This window comes from Opisthocomus hoazin, chromosome 4 (genome assembly GCF_030867145.1).
Source record: "Opisthocomus hoazin isolate bOpiHoa1 chromosome 4, bOpiHoa1.hap1, whole genome shotgun sequence".
Lineage (NCBI taxonomy): Eukaryota > Metazoa > Chordata > Aves > Opisthocomiformes > Opisthocomidae > Opisthocomus > Opisthocomus hoazin.
In genome coordinates this window covers 3,581,128-3,601,741 of record NC_134417.1, presented here as the reverse complement: position 1 = coordinate 3,601,741, position 20,614 = coordinate 3,581,128, and the positions used below count along the sequence as shown (strand labels likewise).

Here is a 20,614-nt window from a genome sequence, read left to right as displayed (position 1 = left end):
AGTTGTATCATCTGAGTCCATCTTCATTCGTTCATTTTTCAGCTTGTGAAGCTGGCGGTGCTTGGTGCACCCAGGAGATGCTCGTTTCTTCGTTCCCCAGCGAAGTCGTCGGCTGCAGCCAGCAGAACGTGAAGGGCTGACGGGGAGCCTGAACCTTGCCGGGCCCTCCTGACGCTGGTCAGTGCCCCCGCGGAGGGGTCCGTGCAAACACGGACTGCGCTGTGCCTCCCGCACGAGGAACGGGGGGATGGGTTTCCACCTCATCTGAAATACGTGCTGTCTGCAGTACCTCTGCTTAACGCGAGCAGTGCGTGACGGGGGTGTCCCACAACAGAAGCCAGATTATTTGGAAGGACAAATGTGGAGGAGGCTGGAACTGATTTAGGTTTAATTGCGGCTCAGGAGTCAGATCTTAAAATCCTCGTCTCTCTTCATGTTTTCATAGTATTTTTGATTTTCTAAGCCTAGGTGAGACTGTGATTATCTCACTGATGTGCTGCCTTCAGTGGGTCACAGAATCTTAAAACATGCCTTAATATATCTGGATATGTGAGATGCTGCATTTATGAAAAGAGACAATGTAAAACTAACTTTTTTCTTCGTCTTTTTTAGGCTGCTTCTATAAAATGGGAATACTTATTGCAGTTCTTGGAATCTGGTTCAGCTCTTCACTTGTAAAAGGAGATTCTAAGGCTGTGACAACGTCTCTAACTACAAAGTGGTTTTCAACTCCTTTATTACTTGAAACAAGGCAAGTGCATTGTGGTTTTTCAGTGACAAATCACAACATGCTTAGAGGATAGAGTCGTGAGTTCTCTTTTTCATTTGTTTCGTGGTGCTTTGGATTCTGCTCACCACTAATTGGTGGAGAGTAGTAACAGCTGCACATGATGGCTGCTGTGCTTGGGGAGATGGGATGAGTATTGTAAAGGTGACAGTAGTAGTTTTTTGCATGGTAAATTCTTCCATTGTGCATTAGAACAAGCATAACAATAATTCTGTAGTAAGTATTTTTTGCCTTATGAAGTTGTACGCAAAGCCCTAGATGGAGAGGTTTAGCATGGTTTTGTAAGATTCCAAAGCAGACGATTTTTTACTTCAGTGACAACTGTAGGTTTTGAAACGTATCTGTTGCTCACGTATGTTTAGCTTGGTTAGGCTTGAGTTTAACTTTGTTCATGCGAGTTGTGCATCGACTGTCTGAAGTCAACTGCTTTGTTAAGAGTTGTGCAAGTCAGCCTGGGGAGATTTCTTCTATGGTATTAAAGACTTTTTAAAGACGCTATCTAAAAATGAAAAAGGAAGCATAATGCTTCTGCCAGTCCACTTAGCACTTCAGAAGTCCCCATCATTTCATGCTGCGGTATTCTAATTTGGAGATGTCTATGCAAAACAGGACTTTTATTTGTGTAATTGTGTGTGTTTAATTTTCCATCGCTTAAGGGTGAAAAATTCTTAAGCAGTATAATGCAAAGCTCAGATGTTAGTGCCAGGATTTAAATACCCTGACAGTGCAAGACATCTGCAGGGGAAAAGCTCATCCTAGGAGACCGTGAAATAGTAAGCAAATAATTAAAACTGTGTGCCAAAGGAGACCTTGATATATAACCTCATCATTGTACCCAAAGATTTTGGGTACTCAGGATTGTTCGTCTGGAGTGAACTGCAGAATGATACAGCACTGCAGTGTAAAATCACTCCTGCTGTTCCAGTTGCTCAGCCCAGCGCTGCAGTTCATTACCCAGTGGTTCAGGAAGTACCCATCGCCTTGGGCTGGAACAGGCTGAATCGAACCCACGAGCTATCGTGGCAGCTAGCAGGCTCCCAGCCTTGTGCTGCAGCATCCTTCCGCATACGAAGCACGTTACGGGTTTAGACCTGATGAAGTGTCTGTTGCTAGCGAGGTTTAGAGTTATTTTACTATCTAACGCTGTATGCCTACCTAATCGCATGCTCAATATATAGTGAATTGTTACTCCATGATGATTTGAACCTGTGACTTCTCCTTTTGCTCATTTAAAAACAAGCAAACAAACAAAAACCCCACCAAAGCTAGCAGTTCCAACAAACTCCTTTGTTACAGCAAAGCAAACAAAAACGTATGTTTCTCAGAAAAGACAGCCAGCAAAGAAATGCGCTAGGGAGGAGAGCTCCCAGCACGTTCACTGCTGTCTGCCAGTGGTCTAAGAGATGAACAGGTGCTTGACAAGCTGCTGCCATGGACTGTGTGTTTGTCCTGGCCTGCGATTTTTATTTGTTTGGGTTAGTTGGTCTAGCTCTCCTGGTCTGCTTTTTCTAGTAACAGATTGTTATCTGATAGGATATAGGTAAAGACATGGTAGGAGCTAACTTTCTGTAAAGCTTTACAAAGTATTAGAATTGTGACTTCAGAGAAAATTCGGAGATCTAGCTAACTCTTCTCTCCTTCCTCAGTGAATTTTTATCAGAAGAGGGTCAAGAAAAATTCTGGAACTTTGTTGAAGCTAGTCAAAATATTAAGACCTCTGAACACGATGGTAAGTTTTCATAACCTTTTTCTTGATGATGACTGATGGTCGACATGGTTGAAAACTAAGCTAAAATGTTTTGCCTTCCGTTGTTAGTATCGCAAAAGTCGAATGAGCACTGATTTCATCGATGTTTTTACTGCAAAGTGCTCAAGGCTTTTGGGTATCTGTCTGACTAATGCATGAAACATGTTTTACTTGCCAGTTTCTGTTTCAACATGAGGTATAAAATATTATCAGTGCTTTTTCTCTGTGTTTCTTTCTGATCTGAAATGAACGGGGAGCTTTCAGCTGTTTCCCGTCTCCCCGAGCCTGTGTTTGCACCCTCAGGAATGTATGGAACTGTACTCTTGTGGATCTCTACTGAAGTCCGCTCTCATCCATCTGTAGAACTGGCTGCAATGAAAATCGAGGAGGAGCAGTCATGTGCATATTTACCTTTAATGTCAGGGGCTTCTGTTAGTATCAGTCGCAGCTGAGATGAAAAGCCCCTCTTCAATGAGGATGCGGTATAGAAAGGTAACTGCCTGTCCTTTGACTCTGCAGGTAGCGATTACTCTTCTTACCAGGAAATGCTGAAAGTAGCCTGCCAGACTCTGTCACCTCTGCAGCAGAATTTACTGAAATTTTCCTTGTCATTACGCTCTTATTCTGCAACAGTTCAAGCCTTCCAACAGGTTAGTATGGCACAGGGGAGCTCCTCAGGTGATTTGTAGAGCATTACTCAAGGCCCAGGAAGGAGCGAGCTCTGTAAGGAGACAGCTGAGGATATCGAAAATCTTGAACTGATGAAGTGTTTCATACGTCTGAGCTAAAGAGCATACGATATTCTGATTTCACTGGCTGCCACATTTCAGTCCATCTGTCTAGAGTAGACTAAAGAACTGGGATTTCAAAATGCCTGCATGTCTTTGATGCCCGCTGCACTAAAACGTGTGAAGATTTTTATGAGGAAAATTCCTCTGCCTCCGTTGGTGCTTGTGATGGTGCTGCTGTTCCCGTTACTCAGCTGTACTTACTTCAAGACAGGAATTCATGAATACATAGCTCTAATGATTAGAACCCCCAAAGGGAAGTTCGTTGCACTCTCTGTTCTTTTTTAAACTCAGGGTATCATACAGTTGACTGCAAATTGCCTCGCATTATAACGTGCTTTACTGCTTTACTTCAATAATACTAGGAGACATCTTCCTTTTTTGTCTGGAATAATTCTGTCATTTGATTTTTACCAAATACAGAGGTTTCTGATGTGTAATGCAAAAAAAAAAAAAAAAAGCCCAACCAAAACCCCCACAATCACAAGCCTCACTTCTTGTACCTGAACTAATATTACAGTTAATAGTAATAGACTGGAAAACTATTTGTAATCAGTTAAGACTTAACTCTCAATTTTGCATTTTTTACCTTGTATTTAAATTATGTAATAAACAGGGAAGACGTATTAGTTTAGAATTAGGAAATGGAAGAAGAGCAACTGCTACAGAGCTACACTGTTATCATTTTCACTTGTTCTAAGGTCAAACATTCAACCTACTTTATTACAAACATTTTAATACAGATAGCAGCAGATGAACCTCCACCGAAGGGCTGTGCCCTGTTTTTTGCTGTGCATGGGGAGAAGACGTGTGAATTTGACTCTCTTGGAAGCCTTTTACAGGCAGCTGCAGAAAGGTATTGGCTTCACTTCCTATCATTGGATTAGCTCTTAAAATGGAACCTAGACAGACCTACTGCTGTGAAGAGACTGTAATAAACCATTAGCTGCGACGTTCTTCAGTGTTGATTTATACTGTCCATTGCTTGCCCAGAAGTGGCGGTCTCTTATTTCTTATTAATCCAGATGGGAGCGATTGTTTTCTTATCCCTTGCTCTTTGTTACTCTGCTAGGAGAAGGAATGCTTTGAAAGTGCATGGGAAAAGCTGGAAACACTTTGCTGAAGGATGGTAGGAATTCGCAGGAATATGTAAAGCCTTTAGCATGCAGGGAGAAAAGAGCTGGGCTGCATATTAAAATGGCAGTTAGTATAACAGAGATCGTTTCGTGGATGGCTTGAAGCATGCGTAGAATTTTTTCCCTACATAATTTTCTCAGCGTTAACAAAGAAAACTATTAGCACACAATGTATTTCAAATTCAGCTTTCTTTATAAGAACAGAACTTGACTGTAACTTTTAGTAATAAACTATAAAAATCTAATACCTTTTTTCCATTTCAGTTTGTCTTCATAGTAATCTTGGTAGTTTTGGTTTTTGTAAGCGTAAGGGGTTTTTTTTGTCAGTGTGCAGACATATGGCATCTATAACTCACATACTGTTCTTCTGATTCACTGGGAATATTTTAAATATTTCATTGTATTTGAGTCAAAATTTAAAAGCAGAAGTTGGAAACAGTCTTCTCCTTCACTTTCTTGTTTGTATACTAAGCCAAGGACAGGGTTCCCTTGAATCTGAGCTCCTGGATCTTTTTGTCTGTTAGCCTTTTATTTTTTCTATACAGAATTTATGATTCGCTGTTGGGGAGGAAAAAAAGTTGACTGAAAATTTAAGGGAAGTGGTCACAATTTTAAAATAAGGATCACATTAGATTCAAAATAGCACCTAGCTACTTGTTTACTTTTCATACATCCATTTTTAACAAAGCTTTTTCAACACGCATGAAGTGCTGCCGACCTTGATAGTATGTGGGAATAGCCTGACCTATGTGCTCAGTGAAGACAGGAACAGTGATTGAACTGGAGAAAAGGAAATTCTGCATCTTGCATCGAGTGAGGAAATGCTATGAATCACAGTGTATCTGATAATCTTCAATGTTTACTCTTAGGCCAAAGCCATTTTTGTTCAAAGGGGACCACAAGTACCCAGTGTCCAACCCCGAAAGCCCTGTCATCATCTTTTACGCTGAGATTGGCTCAGCGGAGTTCTACAGCTACCACAGGAGGCTTGTTTTAAAGGCCAAGGCAGGAGAAATCACTTACGTCCTCAGACACTATATTGCTGTAAGTATATTTGTGCATTGCAACAGAGGTATCTGGCATGGAGAGAGTACCTTGCCTGGGTTTCAAAACAGAAAACCGGCCTAAGTTTGTTCCCTTTAAACTGATATTTGCATAATATGTTGCTCCTTGGTAGTGATTCGGAAGTTTATTTTTTATTGCATGTAGCTGAAGAATTCAGAATATTTAAAATCTCATGATTCTTTAAATAGGAGGATCACTTGACTTTACAAATGCAGACCTAAACTCCAGATAAATTACAGAGTTTGATCTAAAAAAGTGTTGCTTTACCTATATTACATCTTTCCATGGTCAGGCCAGTTAGTTACTTGATATGAAAAGTGGGGATTAACCTGAAGGTACCATTTTCAAGTGAAAGGCGTTTCTGTAGCAGTTTTTTTAGAGAACCGCTGACCAGTCCTAGTGCGGTTTATTCTGGTTTCCATCTCCCTCCCCTAAATTGCCCATAGCCACTGGATTACCGTTTACATCTCAAAAGCTCTGAGAAATCCGAGTTTACTTTCTTCCTGAATATTGCTTAAGGTTCCTAAAACCTGCAGCGTAGCAGGTAGTGGCCAGACTTGAACGCGAACAAAGCATCAGCTGGTTCACTTCTAGTGACATTTGCACTTTTGATAGTCACACATTGCGTGCACCATTTTCCTTTTGAAAAGGAATTTGTTTATCAGTGTTGGGAGGAGTATTTACATTCAAAATTAAGTGTATTACACAGTAAATTTTGACACAGTTGTGTGACTCCTGTATACTTCAAAATACTTCTAACAACTGCTCGTTTTTGTTTCCCATTAAAATCAGAACGCATTATGCGTCTCTCTTGAGTCACTGATTTATCCAGTTGTTTTGTAATTCTCTGTTGTAACTCTTCAGTGAATGTTTCATTTTTGAACGTCACAGTTGAAGTTCCTTTCCCCCCCTCTATCTGATTTGATGACTGAGTCTATCCCGCTCTACTTGGCTTCCACGCTGAATTCCGAAAACATTGTTTTGTGTTCCTTCTTGCTTTGTGGTTTTCAGTGTTTTTTTGGTTCACAGAGATGTATTTGGTCTCTGAACTTCAAAAAGTTTTGTTGAAATAAAATAGGAAGTGTAATTATTACAGTATGTTACTGCAGAATCACTCACTGTGTGCACTTCTCATGCACCACCAGTTGTGTGTGAAATGTGTACCAGCCTGAGATTTCTGCGCTTTGGGAAATGGCAGCTTTAAATTTGTACATCAAAACAAAGAGTGGCAATACTGGACTTGTTGCTTTTCCTTACAGAATCCCAGTAAACAAAAAGTCTACCTCTCTGGCTATGGTGTGGAACTGGCTATTAAAAGTACAGAATACAAGGCCAAGGACGATACACAGGTGAAAGGTGAATTATTATTTTAGCTATTTTAATGTGAACATTTAAATTTTGCAAAGATAATTTTATACCTCTTTTAATACGAATGACTGTCTGAATTGCACATATTCTTTCTTTGGCTCTGAAATCGCTTCTCTTCCTCTCTCTTTTGGGATTATGTCCTTTATGAAATATATCCTTGCCATGGCACTTGTCTTCTGTCTTTGTGGAATGCTGGGCACAGTGGAGTCACGACTCTGGACTAGATCTTAGTAAAGGCACTACTAACGCAGCTGATTTTTTACCAGATAACCAGATTCTCTGCAGATGTAAAGTAATTCCTCTACCTTAATTTGCCTCAGCTTATCCATCCTCAGAGCAGAATGTGTTTTCTGTTCTTGTTCTTTGGGAAAGCAGAATCCTGCATGATTTTTTTGCTTTTGCTGCTTTCTTTAGAGCACTGATCTCTGTTTTGCAAACTCTCATGCACCTGCCAAAATGATTTTGTTAGGTTAATCTGTGCACGTATATACTTTTTATTTATATAGACATGCACATATATAAAACCCTAGAATTTCCTGCTTTTTTGGTTGTTGTTGATGGTTTTTGGTTTTTTTTTCCCCAAGATACCAGTTCTGGAGAACAGAACTTGGATTTTGAGTTGGGTTCTTCAGGATTTTGCAGTTTTATCGGCTTCTAGATACAGATTTAAACTCTGACTCAGAATATTTTGCCACCATCTAGACACATAAACCCTTTGGTCTTAATTTGTAAAAGTATTTAATTTTAAGAGCAACTAACATACTAGATGAGGTGATCCAACTTAAAATTTTTATGACTGTGTGACAATTTCCATTAATTTGTCATCAAAAAGTCATACAAAAGCCCTGATATTGTTTGTAGAATAGGACGTTGGAGGCCTTTGTCTCTGCAGGTGGAGAAAAAAAAAATTCTGGGGAAGATTTGTTATTTGTAAACTTGTGAAGTTTTATACCAGTATTGATGCAGTAATCTAAAATGTTTTACAGAATGGACAAACTGTACTTGCATTGCTGTGAGGTGCAAATAGCTCATAAACAGCAAGCCCCACATGAGAGGTACATGGTTCTCATCCAGCCCCCGTCTGATTCTGGGAATGTTCCCACCGCGCAGTCTTTTATTGACGCCTGTGCTGTTTTGGGATGTCCCAAAGCAAACACTCATCGAAAAGGTCAGGTCCTTTAGTTAGACCTGAGCATAAAGCATCTCGATTGGAGCTGACTTGCGTCCAGCTAGTTAGGAGATTGTGTGAGTCTTCTGCACGCATTTCTTGTTGACGTTTAAGTCCAGAGTTGGACTTCACTCGGATATTATTTTTTATCACGTATTTAGGGGCTAAAATCAGGGTTGTTTTCACAACTCAAGTTTAGCACTTCACTGTACATAGCTGGCGTGTCCTGAAAGCTCCTAAGCCCTAATGAACTCCTCTGCAGTGCCTAGGTCTCTGCGATTTCCACTCATCTTAGGCTCTTCCTTCTCAATACTCCAACTTGGTTTTATTTCAGCTGTTGCTGTGTTCGTTTGTACAGGTAACATCTCTTGGATGCAGGTTTAAAATTAAAACCTGAAACTTGCACTTTCTTTCTTCTTTTTGGTTAACGGCAGTGTAGTTTTCACTAATGAAGATGAGTGTGAGAACTGTTTCTGAAAAACTTGGTGATAGTCTTGTTCTCTGTGTGTTCACAGGCACAGATGTGAATGCTACAGTAATAGGTGAAAATGATCCCATTGATGAAGTGCAAGGATTTCTGTTTGGAAGACTAAGGTAAAACTCAGTCGTAAGTTGTTGGTCTTTGTCATATTGAAAAACTTGATGCAGATCTTTTGCTTTGTTATTATTTTTTAAATGCCTGAGTTATCCGTATGTGTTGGCAGCACACTTTTTTGCATCTTACTTTCTTTGAATTAGCAGCAGACTTGCTTATAGGAAATCACAGAAGCTGTTTTACCCTCATACCCTTTCAGGCAGCTGTATCCTGACTTGACAGAAGAGCTGAAAGATCTCAGGAAACACCTTGTGGAAAGTACCAATGAAATGGCGCCTCTGAAAGTATGGCAGTTACAAGGTAATCTCTAGGAAGACTTTCAGGACTGTACTGCAAAAACTTAATGTGAACATATCTTGATGTGCTCTACACAGATGAGGTTGCTAGGGGCTGTGTACAGTTGAGAGAGTTTGCCTGTAAATTCCTGCACTGCAAAATAATGGATTTTCTAAAGCGCCTTTGTAGTGTCCTGTTGAAATAGCTGTCAGAAAGAGAGTTTCACCGGACTTCTGAAATGAGGTTTGCTTTCTGTATTGGGCAGCACAGTAGGCCACTTGCTCTTAAACTGACTACTTGTATGATCTGCTAGAGGCAGAAAAGCAAAGGAAACGTAAAGTTTCTTTCCACGGTCACATTCTTGGTGTGGAAAGCCGAGATTTCTCAAGAGCAAAGGAAATGGGTATTTCAAAAGCATCTGCATGCAACTCTGACTTGTCTCTCTGGAAACAGTCTGTGGAGGCCTGTGGAAAGGCTTTTCATCCTCTGAAAAAAAGAGTAATTTGAAATGCTGAACATGTGTTGTAGCCACAGAGATGTACCTGCCTATGTCCAGGAGATGGCTGTTGATGTTTCCAGCTTGTGAAACGTACCCAGACCCCTTCGGAAGGGCATATCCCCCCACCTCAGCCAAAAAAAAGGGCGACGGTCCGGACTCATTGAGGCAACCTGTAGACAGGATACATTGCTTCATTTCAAAAGGCTTGCTTACTTCAAGGCAACAAACAGAAGTTGAATACAAGGAAGAAGATTAAAAATAAAAGTATCTAAAGGCACAGATAGAAAATGAATTTTCATGGGTAACAAGGAAAAAAAGCTGAAAGCTACAGCTAAGAGGACTCTGCGTTGGCTTGTTTTCAGTTTAGAGTTTTTGACTTCTGTTTCTTCACTTCCAGATTTAAGTTTTCAAACAGCTGCTCGCATTTTGACTGCTCCGCCTGTGGATGCTTTGATGGTCATGAAATATATCAGTCAGAACTTTCCTACAAAGGCCAGGTAACTTTAATTATGGGTTCTAGAAGTTTTCTTACTGTCTTTTTTTTTTTTTTCCTGAGCAGAACCTGAGACAGGCAGCATTGGCTGGGTTAATGTCCGAGCTTCCATTTAGCTGGAAGCAAACACTGGGGAATGTTTACGCAGAGAAGTTCTTCAGCCTATGGTTACAAAGAGGATCTTGCAGTGTTTCTCTTGGATGGCAGTTGATGTGGACTGTTGGAAAATTTGACAGAATCCTCCGTGCTATTTTGTTGTGAAATGCTTCTGAACCTTTTGCATCAAGTCCTCAAGAATTTACTAGATAGGATTTCTGTTTGGTGCTTTAAGCTTTATCTACTCACTGGATCCCACCTTTCTTCTGGGATCTGCTTTGGCAAACAGCCCAGCCAGTCTCATGTCAGAGACTTACGTGCAATTCCACTGTTTTTTCCACTTTGTCAATGACTGTCTTGAGGATACTCAAATTAATTTCAAGAAATTCAGTCACAATCTGGCTTGCCCAACCAGTCTAGAAATACATTTCTTTTGGTACATTCCATGACCTGGGTTGTGAAGATGATATTATAGGAGCTCCTTCTTTTTGAGTAAGTTACCTGAGACTAAAAACAACCTGAATTTTGGTCGTACTTCCCACTACCTGAAGTTAAGATTGTGCTATTTGTAGCTGCTTAAGGTAGGCATTGCGTTCTCATTGCGTTTTCAGTCAGATCAGTGAGCTGTACTCGCCAGTCACTAGATCGAGTGGAAGGAAGGGAATGGGAACCCACAAGGAGTGAAATCCCCCTGCTTCCTGCTGCCAGCCTCCACCTCTACCTTTCTGGCAGCTGCCCACTTTGATTATGGCTAAGGTGAAATTAGACACTGAGAGCTGGCATGTGGTTACCATTTTTATGTTCTGTTGAGTTATACAGTATAAGAAAAAATGGTGCATCCTACTGTTTAATGGTACCACAAAGTACAAGTGCTTTTGATTGCAACTCCTTATACTAGGAGACTAAATATATTTATATGTAAGGCACAAAAAGTAGGATAAGTAGACATCTACTCTATCCATTAAATAAATAGAAAGATGATTGACAGAATGATGTTTTTATTTCTGTAGAGCCATAACAAAAACAGTTGTTTCTTCGGAACTCCGAGCAGAAATTGAAGAGAACCAAAAGGTAATGCTTCTAAGCAAGTAACGTAGTGCTTTTGCACTTACTTTTTAATATAAATTCAAGCTTTGAAAGTAGTGATTCTATTAATAAGTTTCCTTTTTGCTCAAAAATAATGACCTGCATCAGTATTCACACACAACTTTGTATGCATCTGGGAAGTAAAGAAGTGGTGGATTTTCAAACATGGATTAGGAACATAATTTAGCTTGTTTGCTCAAATATGAAAATACTGGTCAGAAACTCTTTGAGTGAGATCACTGTGTTGGGGAAGGATGATATGGGATTTTGTTCACAGAGCTGCCCCTGCAGTGGTTGTTTCTAGTAGTCAAGTGTTCTGACAGTTATTTGACAAGCACTTGTTAACGTATATGAAAGCGACATTCTGCTCGGTATCTGAAGTCAGAATCTGTTAACTGTGTTTATTTATCTTTACAAAATTAATTTTAAATACAATGAAAGTACTATGTTGTTAACCCTGGCAGAAAATGTTAATTTACAGAAAACACAGCATAGGTGTTCTTAGGATTTCCATGCAGACTGTCTCAATTTGACCTACAGGACAGGACTGTGTCACATCTGCCTTTAGTTTCCGAGTTACACGTTTGTAGTGATGGCTTGCCTGCTAAAGTTGTATAGAGATGGTCAGTATGTTTCTTGTAGGACTGTGCCTGCCGGCTGGCCGCCTTTCAGTCTCTGACCTAGTTCTTAATTTGAGCAGTATAGCAGATGTCTAAGTTGGAACGTCATAGCACTACTCATCCTGGGTAACAGTTAAAAGAGACTGGCATCGAGTTACTGATTTTAGGTTTTGATTGTATTCTGAACTTCTCAAAAGTAACTAGGTATTAAAAGTGTGTTTTTTAGCAGAAGTGACTAGAGTCAAAATGTAGTTAATATTTTTAGATTATTTTAAAATGTCTGAGCTGGATGGAACGTAGCTTGTTAGAAAACTATTGCTTGAAAAGCAAATATATTAAGCACCTTCTTACAGTTTTAAGGATGCAGAAGAAATTTAGTTCTCATTACGCAGTCTGAGATGGTGCTAAGATACCTGAATTCATCAGCGTTTACAAGGAGGTCACAGAATAAGCTCAAAACTTTCTGCCACAGCTTAGAATGAATCATGCTGTGTGGAGGAAATGGTTCCAATGTTGGTGTTTTGAGAGTGAAACTAGGGAACGAACAAAGTTGAACAGCTATCCAAGTAAGTCTACATGTGCTTTGAAACAGAATCACTAAAAAAAAACCCCACCCCAGGTTGTGAGGGACTTCAGGAGGTCACTGAGTGGGCTCAGGTGTTTGCAGAAAAATGTTTCAACAGCTCTGTTGTGTACCTGGCATCAGCAAAGTACTGAAAGAAACAGTAGCCACTTGGGAATTTTGTACAGGCTTTTGTACAGAATTTCGTGCAATTAAAACACACCTGGTAGTGCAGTCTGGATAGACTGCAAAATAAAAGTTCAAGACGGTAATAAAAACAAAGCCAAAGAACTTTTGTTCTATGATCTATGCTGATCTATTTATGCATTTCAGTCTCACCTAATATTAACAGGAAAAATACAGAGTATGTTAAGTACACACTCATGTCTTTGTTCAAAATCTAATCAATGATATTTGGCTAGTATACTAGTAAATGCAAAGTTACCTGACATCTACTTACAAGTCCCCTGAGATTCCTGTTCTGAAAGAGAAATCCTTTGTTGTTCAATAGCGATAAAATCCAAAAAGAAGGGATGCGGTTTGACATTGTTGTCCCGTGTGGTTCTGGAAGGGACAAAGTATAGAATGTAAGTGCAAGCTACAGCTACCTGGTGGCTTTTCTGTTACGTGGTAGATCAGACTGGTCCACAGGTAAACCTGTGATTTTGTGGATTCGTTTTTGTTCAAAGTATGTCTAGGCTGCTAGATCCAGATCTGGCTAGATCTAACCCTGCCCTTTGAAGCTATTCTTTGCATGACTCTGTGTGGATATTATTCGATAGTGAAGTTCACTGCTATTGGAAAGTTATAGTTCACTATATAATTATCCACTAAAAGAAACAATTTAGCACTGCATGTACTTAGCTCTTCTCTGGAGCTTTTTTTTATTTAATAAAATATATAAATTCTTCCTGATTAGATGCTGCTTTCCTGTTCTTTGTGCTTCACATGGTACTCCGCTATTCCTCTGTTTGCTTTGCTCGCATTCTTCACAATATTAAGTGTTTTTAAATGCCCAAATACTATGTTTCTCCTTCAGTGTTCATCATGCCTCTTAACAGAATTTTGTAACTGGTACTGCAAGATAAAAGGTATTGCAAGAAAGCAATGCCATTTTTCAGGTTTTAAACAGAAATTTTCATGCTAGAGTTAGGAAATTTGCTCCAGGAGGACTGTGTTTTATTCGCCTCCCCCGATTCAGAATTGTTCTCTCCAGTGGTGGCAAGTATCCATTCAAAAGGAGTACTGCTTAGAGGTACCTGGAAAAAAATCCAAAACATTGCTAAGTCTTGCGTGCTGTCTGATTTTGGGGAGATCAGATTACAGTGGCAGCTCACCTGCTTTTCATTGATGACACATCCACTAGGTCAGGACTTAACTTGCACCTTAAACACAGCAGTTAGTTCCACTAGTGAGTGCACGCAATATCCAGCAGTTTAAGTCTGTTCTGCCCAAAACTGCATGTTAAAGAGCTAAGGCAGGTGACTGGGTGCTATTTGTCCATCTACTTTATGGGCTGTCAGCTAAAAAAAAAAAAAAATAATTTGCTTCCCTCAAGCATTTCTAATTATTTAATCTTCCCTCAAGCATTTCTAATTATTTAATCTGAGTATATTTAAAGAGCCTACTCAGGGACTGCATCATGTCAAGACAAACAGAAGTCCCATTTATGTATCTGTGCACTGAATAGCTTCTGTTGTTTTTTCCTCTGATACAGATTCACACAAAGTTGGCAAAGACTGTAGTTGACAAGTAATGTAATGCAATTTGTAATGTAATAAGGGAGATAAAATCTACACTTTCGACACATTAAACTCTAGTAATTTTTCTTGTGCAGAGCATTCTTCTAATGGCCTTCTACTTTCTTTCAGTATTTCAAAGGAACATTAGGATTACAACCAGGAGACTCTGCCCTGTTCATCAATGGACTACTTATTGATTTAGACACTCAGGACATATTTAGGTAGGAATGTTTGGTTTTGGTGTTTTTTTTCAGACTAATTGTATCCTGTTTAGAAGCTGGCATCCTGCTTGTGCACGGATGGTAAAGTCACTTAGACAGTTCCGAACCTTCTTCACAAAGTCTCTATCTAGACTAAGTTTAATTGGTAAGTACTGCAGAGAGCAAATCGTGGTTCCTTCTCTTTGGCAAGTGCATTTCTAACAAAAAAGCTGATGTGAAAACTGGAATATTCTAGAATATGAAATAGGAAGTCACCTTTGTACTGTTCTTTTGATCTGTGCTGTGACTAGCAGGATTTTTGTCTCCAAGACTGTCAACGTACAGATCTTATTCTGAAGACAGCAGACTGATTCTCAAAGGATAAACCGCTGTAAATTTTTCATCTGAAAACCAGCCTGTATCACGTCAAGATTTGTTTCAGTAATGTGGAATTGATATGTGTATCATGCTTTAGTTATCTTGACTTCATATAGTTTCTCCTAGAAATGTAATATAGTTGAATAGGTGTAAGTTATCTCTGGTTTCATAGGACAGTTAGAAATAGATGATAAATAAGAACTAATGCAGAGACACAGCAGGCTTGTTCATACCTTTCATCTGTTACCACTCAGGGTAAGAGCAAGTTATTTGCTGTGTCTTCAAGATTCAACATTTTTTCTTTTCCTTCCAGCTTGATTGATGTGCTACGCAATGAAGCTCGCGTTATGGAAGGCCTGCACAGCTTAGGAATTGAGGGTCTTTCCTTGCACAATGTTCTGAAGTTGAACATCCAGCCATCAGATTCCGACTACGCTGTGGACATCAGAAGCCCTGCTATTTCAGTGCGTATGGTTTTGTGTGAGAGACACTTTATCTGCCATTGGGCAGCGCGTTCTTAAACTGCCAGGGGAAGTTTTGTTCTTCTCTCACAACGAGCTCTGAAACTGCAGTGGAGAAAAAAAGTAAGGTTACAAATATAATTAGCTCTTTTTGAAAAGCTTTTTTTAACTTATTCATACAGTTCTCTATACAGTTGTCTGATTTGAAAATGTTTCACAGTCTCACACTCGAGCAGGAGGACTTCAAATGCCTTTATTTTTCCTTAGTGGATCAACAATCTTGAAGTTGACAGTCGGTATAACTCCTGGCCTTCCAGTGTGCAAGAACTGCTGCGTCCCACGTTTCCAGGCGTGATCAGGCAGATCAGAAAAAACTTCCATAATTTTGTAAGTAGTAATCTGACTAGGAATGAAATGTGCATGTTGTTTTTTAACAGCAGGGACATTAGTGTTTGCAGCTCACCTACATATATGCTGCATTCCCTGTCACTTAAATACCTTGAGACTGGATGCTTTTCTAAAAGGTTTTGTTCTACTTGTGAGTTATGGCTGACATTCAGAAATTACTGAGCATGATTCTCTGGCATCTATTGGACACCAAAAATTGCTTCATCAGTGGAAAAAAACTATCATCTGATGAGTGAGAATTTGGTGCATTTCAACCTTGTGGTAATACCTGAAGTTGGTTAATGAAATCCCTCAAATTTGTTAATTAGTATCTTCTTAACAGGATTAAGACCAACTGCAGTTGTTTCAGTTAGAAAGCATTCTTGCACCGAGACTTCAAAAGATGATCAACAGCTCTCAGCTTCATCCTAGGTGTCCTTATAGTCTCTAGGTAAACTATTTAAACTTAGTCACATGGAGTTGGTAAATTCTGTACTGTACGCTTGTCATGTGGCAGGCTGGCCCTGTAGCAAAAACAACTCCTCTGACTAGTGGCAAATAGGGACCTGAACCACCTGAAGCTGTGGGAGCTTTCGTGTGTTCTCTTTTTCTCTGGAGTTCAGTACTTCTAACATTTAAATTACTAAAAGGCAACTCTTGGCATAAATAAAGGGCACTAAATTCATTCTGAATGGCCCAGTTCTGTCTGGGTTTGGGCTTGCTCTGCGAATGCCTTAGCAGCATTGGCTGTCCAGGGGGCTGAGCAGAGCAATGCTGTGTTCCTCAGTTCTGACAAATGCCGATCTCCCATGCACATCCTAATGGGTGGATTTGTGTACATCCAGAGGCGGAAGCCTGGATGCTAGGGGATACTGAGGTAAAGATGAAGTATGTAAGGAGTCTGGTCTCATCTGGTGAAAGGAGTGGTTTAGACAGGATGACTTCAGAAGAAACTATTATTTAGTGGACCTCATCTCCCTGGCAGTGCATAAAATAGGACTGATGGTAATTCCGCACTGAGACATCAATGAAGCTATCGCTAATCAAAAACTCATATCTTGACTTCTTAAGGGAACAGAAACTTTTCACTTGCAATTTATGTGCAGGTGCTGATAGTGGATCCTACTCACGAGACCACAGCAGAATTACTGAACGTGGCAGAGATGTTCTTCAGTAATCACATCCCACTGAGGTAATTGCTACGTTTTAACAGGATTTTTTTTACATCAGTTTGATTTTTGTGACTTCTGAAATTGCAAAATTCTCATTGCTAGGATGCTGTAGAAATGTTAGATATCTTGTATGGGTGGTTGGGAAGGGCATTTACTTCTTACTTAAGGTTTTTTTGAATATAACTTTTGCTACTAGCAAAACAGAGCTCAGTTTCTTTAACAGTCCAAAAGAAACTTAAAAGCAAGTACTTTGGATAAGAGAGAGATGAAAATCAAGATTCTGATGGACTCACCATTAGAGATTATACGTCTTCAGTTTGATTTCTGGCCACTCTGCTCAAAATCTTACCAGTCTGTTCCAGAAAAAGCCACTGTCTACGATGACGATCATAGCTGACAGCTGTAAGAAGAGTTGATTATTTATTAGTATAATAGATTCATGATCTGGGGATTTGTTCGGTTGCAGGATAGGACTAGTCTTTGTGGTTAATGACTCGGAGGATGTTGATGGACTTCAGGATCCTGGTGTTGCCCTCCTTAGGACATACAATTATGTGGCACAAGAAACAGACAATAATTACGCTTTCCAGACTGTCATGTCTGTAAGTATTCATTTAAAAGGCAAATTAATGTTTTAATAAGATTATGTTAACGTGCTAATATGTAGATAATGGAAGAAATTTTAATTTGACTCTGTTAGTATTCAGAGTATCTCCGAATACTAGTACCACACAACAAATGTTTCTTTGTAAAGTGCTTCTGACCTAACTGTAACAGATTTAAATGTGACAACACTTTGGCACGGTTTTCTGATCCTGCCTCTTTGCTCATTCTGCCAATGAGTTCTAAACTGCTGTATCCCTTCAACACCGTAATTTGTTTTGAGCAGTTCCTGCTGCATACTTCTGCCACATCAAAGGATAACGTAGGTGCTAGTAAATGCACTTTCACTTGTGGTTTGACATCGTTGTACAAATCGAGCAGCTGGGGCATACAGTAACATTAAACTGCTGGCGATTTGAAGACAATGCCTTTTACATTTTTTGGGGTGTGCATTTGTAAGCTGAAGTAAAATCTTGTGCCTTCAAGAGGGAAACAGTTACATACTTTACATGTGAGGTCTGTTGTGTTGTAGCTCTTTTGATCTGCTTTACTTCAGCCTTTTTTCCCTAAGCACTACTCTTCCCCTTCAAATACCTTTTCTAATTAGAGGCAAGTTATTACTTAAAGAAATAAATGATATTTACCTTCTTCCAGTCTCACTGGAATGACTACGAGGTAAAGCAAGATAATTATAGGAGCTACAAGTGCTTAGGAGCTGTTATTGCAGCTAATAAATATGCAAATATGTTTTGCAGTCTGGCTGTTAATGCCTTATTGTAATTACTGGAATACAGGTGACAGGTCAGCTTACCTTTGATAAGGACAGAAGCTTTACAGTTGCCGCTGGAAACTTGTATTTGTATCCCCCTTTCAGATATACAACAAAGTAAAAACAGGAGGTCGGCTGAAGGTGGAGCATGTGGTTAGTGTTCTTGAGAAGCAGTACCCGTACGTGGAAGTCGGCAGCGTTCTGGGAATTGATTCTGCCTATGATCAAAACAGAAAGGTAAGAATTCATGAAATAGAGTTTTTTTCCCTTTTTTTGGCTCCAACACCGTTTTGAAAATATAGTTACGTACAATTTCTTGATCCAGTTTTCTTACTAACCAGGTAACTATTTTATCACATTGGATGACTTCTAGTAATTATTTGTGGTCAGCACAAAGCCTTATGTAATAAACATAATATAGATAATACATTGTAATACATATTTTTAGCAATCCATATGTATAGCCAGCTAACTTTCTTGTGACACGTAAGTCGTGCTTTCATTCTGGTGTGCAGACTTCAGTAGAGTTTAAAATTGCTTGAAAAAAGTCAAGGTGATGGAGTGGTTCATAAGAAAACCAAGGGGCTTAATGTCCGCGAGGGATTGGTGTGAGTTTTCTTTATCAGTGTTTGAATACTGTGTGAGATAAAGTAACGATGATGGATTCAAAATGCCTTTCCTATAGTAAGGCATTCAACAATCTTCCTCAAATAAATTCTTAAGTTATTTTTAGGGTTGATACTTCTCTGCATGGAGAAAATTGGGCGAGCAAATCACTACTGGATCACTTACATGTGAGAAGACGCAAATTTTATTTGAGGTTCTGTAAGGGGATGTTTATATTTCTGTTGAATATTCTAAAAGAAAGAATGAAAATCCTGTCTATAATAGCTCTGTAAGACAGATGATACTGCCTTCATCTGTAAACGTAAGGAATGCAGTCGGGGTTATATATATGCACACATGCTGTCCATCTTCCAATGTAGAAAGTGAAGGGAAAAGCATTTTGAGGGAATCAAAACCCATAACAGACAGGCATTTTTGTATGACAGGAGAGGCCTTTTCAGTTTACATACTAGACACAAAGTCAAACCCAAACAAAACAAAAGCAACAATCCCCTCCAAAAAAAACTCCAAACATCTGCAAAGTGCTCTGCTCCAGAAGACTTGAGGGGCCGTTCTGGAGGCCTTGTCGCAACTGGTGTACCTAACACCATTCAGCACAACCAGGGCTTAAAACATGGCAATGCCCGCGCCTAAGGAAGGAAGCCTTCAGAAAGAGCTTGTCTCCATGTAAAGAACAAGCTGAAACAACACTGAGCACTCTCTCATGAGATCTGAGCTTTGTGATAATTGTGTCCTTAAAAGGTCTTGGAAGCCCTCAAGCAGAACCTCTGAAGAGCAGAACCTGATTAACTTTTGTCCATAACAGAGTATAAGCAATGATGGTGCATTTTGCAGTGGTTACACAAAAAGGGGAAATTTGTTTTGATGTAATAATCCCCTCCCCCACAAGTAAATGTTTTTTCATGAATTAAGAAACGTATTCTTAAAAATAATAAGAAAAAACCTCTACTCTGTCTTACATTACAACTGTCACTGCCTGCATTGCATTTGCTTCCATATGCAAAGTCAGATTTCCTGTTGTGCATTTTTTGCTATTACCAAAAGTGCTCATTGGAATTTATTTATTTACAGTACAAACTCAATGAAGTATTTTGCAATCCTGTATTATGAAGTAACTTTTTTTGCTTTGAAACTGTGTAGACAGGGATATCTTGTGCCATGCAAGGTAAAGAAAGTGTCTTAGGCACTGCATAAAGTTAATATTCTCTGTATCACTGAAAAGCTGGAAGGACATCTCAGTGTGTTTAGAATAGCCTTGTGTGGGTATTGCATGGAAACATTACGAACCCCTGTGGTAATGGGCTGACATGGTAAAGCTACTTCTCTCCCTGTGTGTAGGCAGCAAGAGGTTACTACGAGCAGACAGGTGTAGGCCCGCTCCCCGTCGTGCTGTTCAATGGAATGCCTTTTCAAAAAGATCAGCTGGATCCTGATGACCTAGAAACTGTGACAATGCACAAGATCTTGGAAACCACGAGCATCTTCCAGCGAGCCGTCTACCTGGTAGGTGCTGAGTGCAGCTGTGACGTGAAGAGACAAACAAGATTTGGAAAAACTGACTCAGAAGTCCCTGAATGTGTAATACACAAGACAACTTAACTGGCATAGTTTCTTAGTTTGTTTTTTTTGTTGCTGGTGGCGTTTTTTTGGGGGTTTGTTTTGTTTTTTTAAAGTTATCTAAGGCAAATATACATGTGAAATAACAAATATTGCTTCTTTCTTCTTTCCTTCAGGGTGAATTATCCAATGACCAAGATGTGGTTGAGTATATCATGAACCAGCCGAACGTTGTTCCAAGAATTAACTCAAGGATCTTAATGTCTGAGAGAGAGTACCTAGATCTGACAGGAATGAGTAAGGGATGCTTTTAATTGCATCAAACCTGAGTACCCGAGTCAAAGACTTTTGCTGTCCCAACGGATAGCTCTAGTGGCAAAGTATTAACAGCACCCCAAGTGCTGTTCTAGCCCTGGTGCTGGGGGAGATGTT

The 20,614-nt window shown here is 39.6% G+C and overlaps 1 protein-coding gene across 1 annotated transcript in view; it reads left to right on the top strand.

Annotated features, from left to right (window-relative positions):
• Window positions 1-20,614, top strand: part of UGGT1 (UDP-glucose glycoprotein glucosyltransferase 1) — a 47,350-nt gene that overhangs the window by 1,361 nt on the left and 25,375 nt on the right. Inside the window, 18 exon segments of the mRNA XM_075417582.1 lie at window positions 613-751; window positions 2,434-2,516; window positions 3,054-3,184; window positions 4,066-4,178; window positions 5,328-5,502; window positions 6,783-6,879; window positions 8,575-8,653; window positions 8,854-8,954; window positions 9,827-9,926; window positions 11,029-11,089; window positions 14,158-14,249; window positions 14,920-15,070; window positions 15,335-15,454; window positions 16,561-16,646; window positions 17,093-17,228; window positions 18,104-18,235; window positions 19,964-20,128; window positions 20,359-20,479. Coding sequence (XP_075273697.1) covers window positions 613-751; window positions 2,434-2,516; window positions 3,054-3,184; window positions 4,066-4,178; window positions 5,328-5,502; window positions 6,783-6,879; window positions 8,575-8,653; window positions 8,854-8,954; window positions 9,827-9,926; window positions 11,029-11,089; window positions 14,158-14,249; window positions 14,920-15,070; window positions 15,335-15,454; window positions 16,561-16,646; window positions 17,093-17,228; window positions 18,104-18,235; window positions 19,964-20,128; window positions 20,359-20,479 — 2,082 coding nt within the window.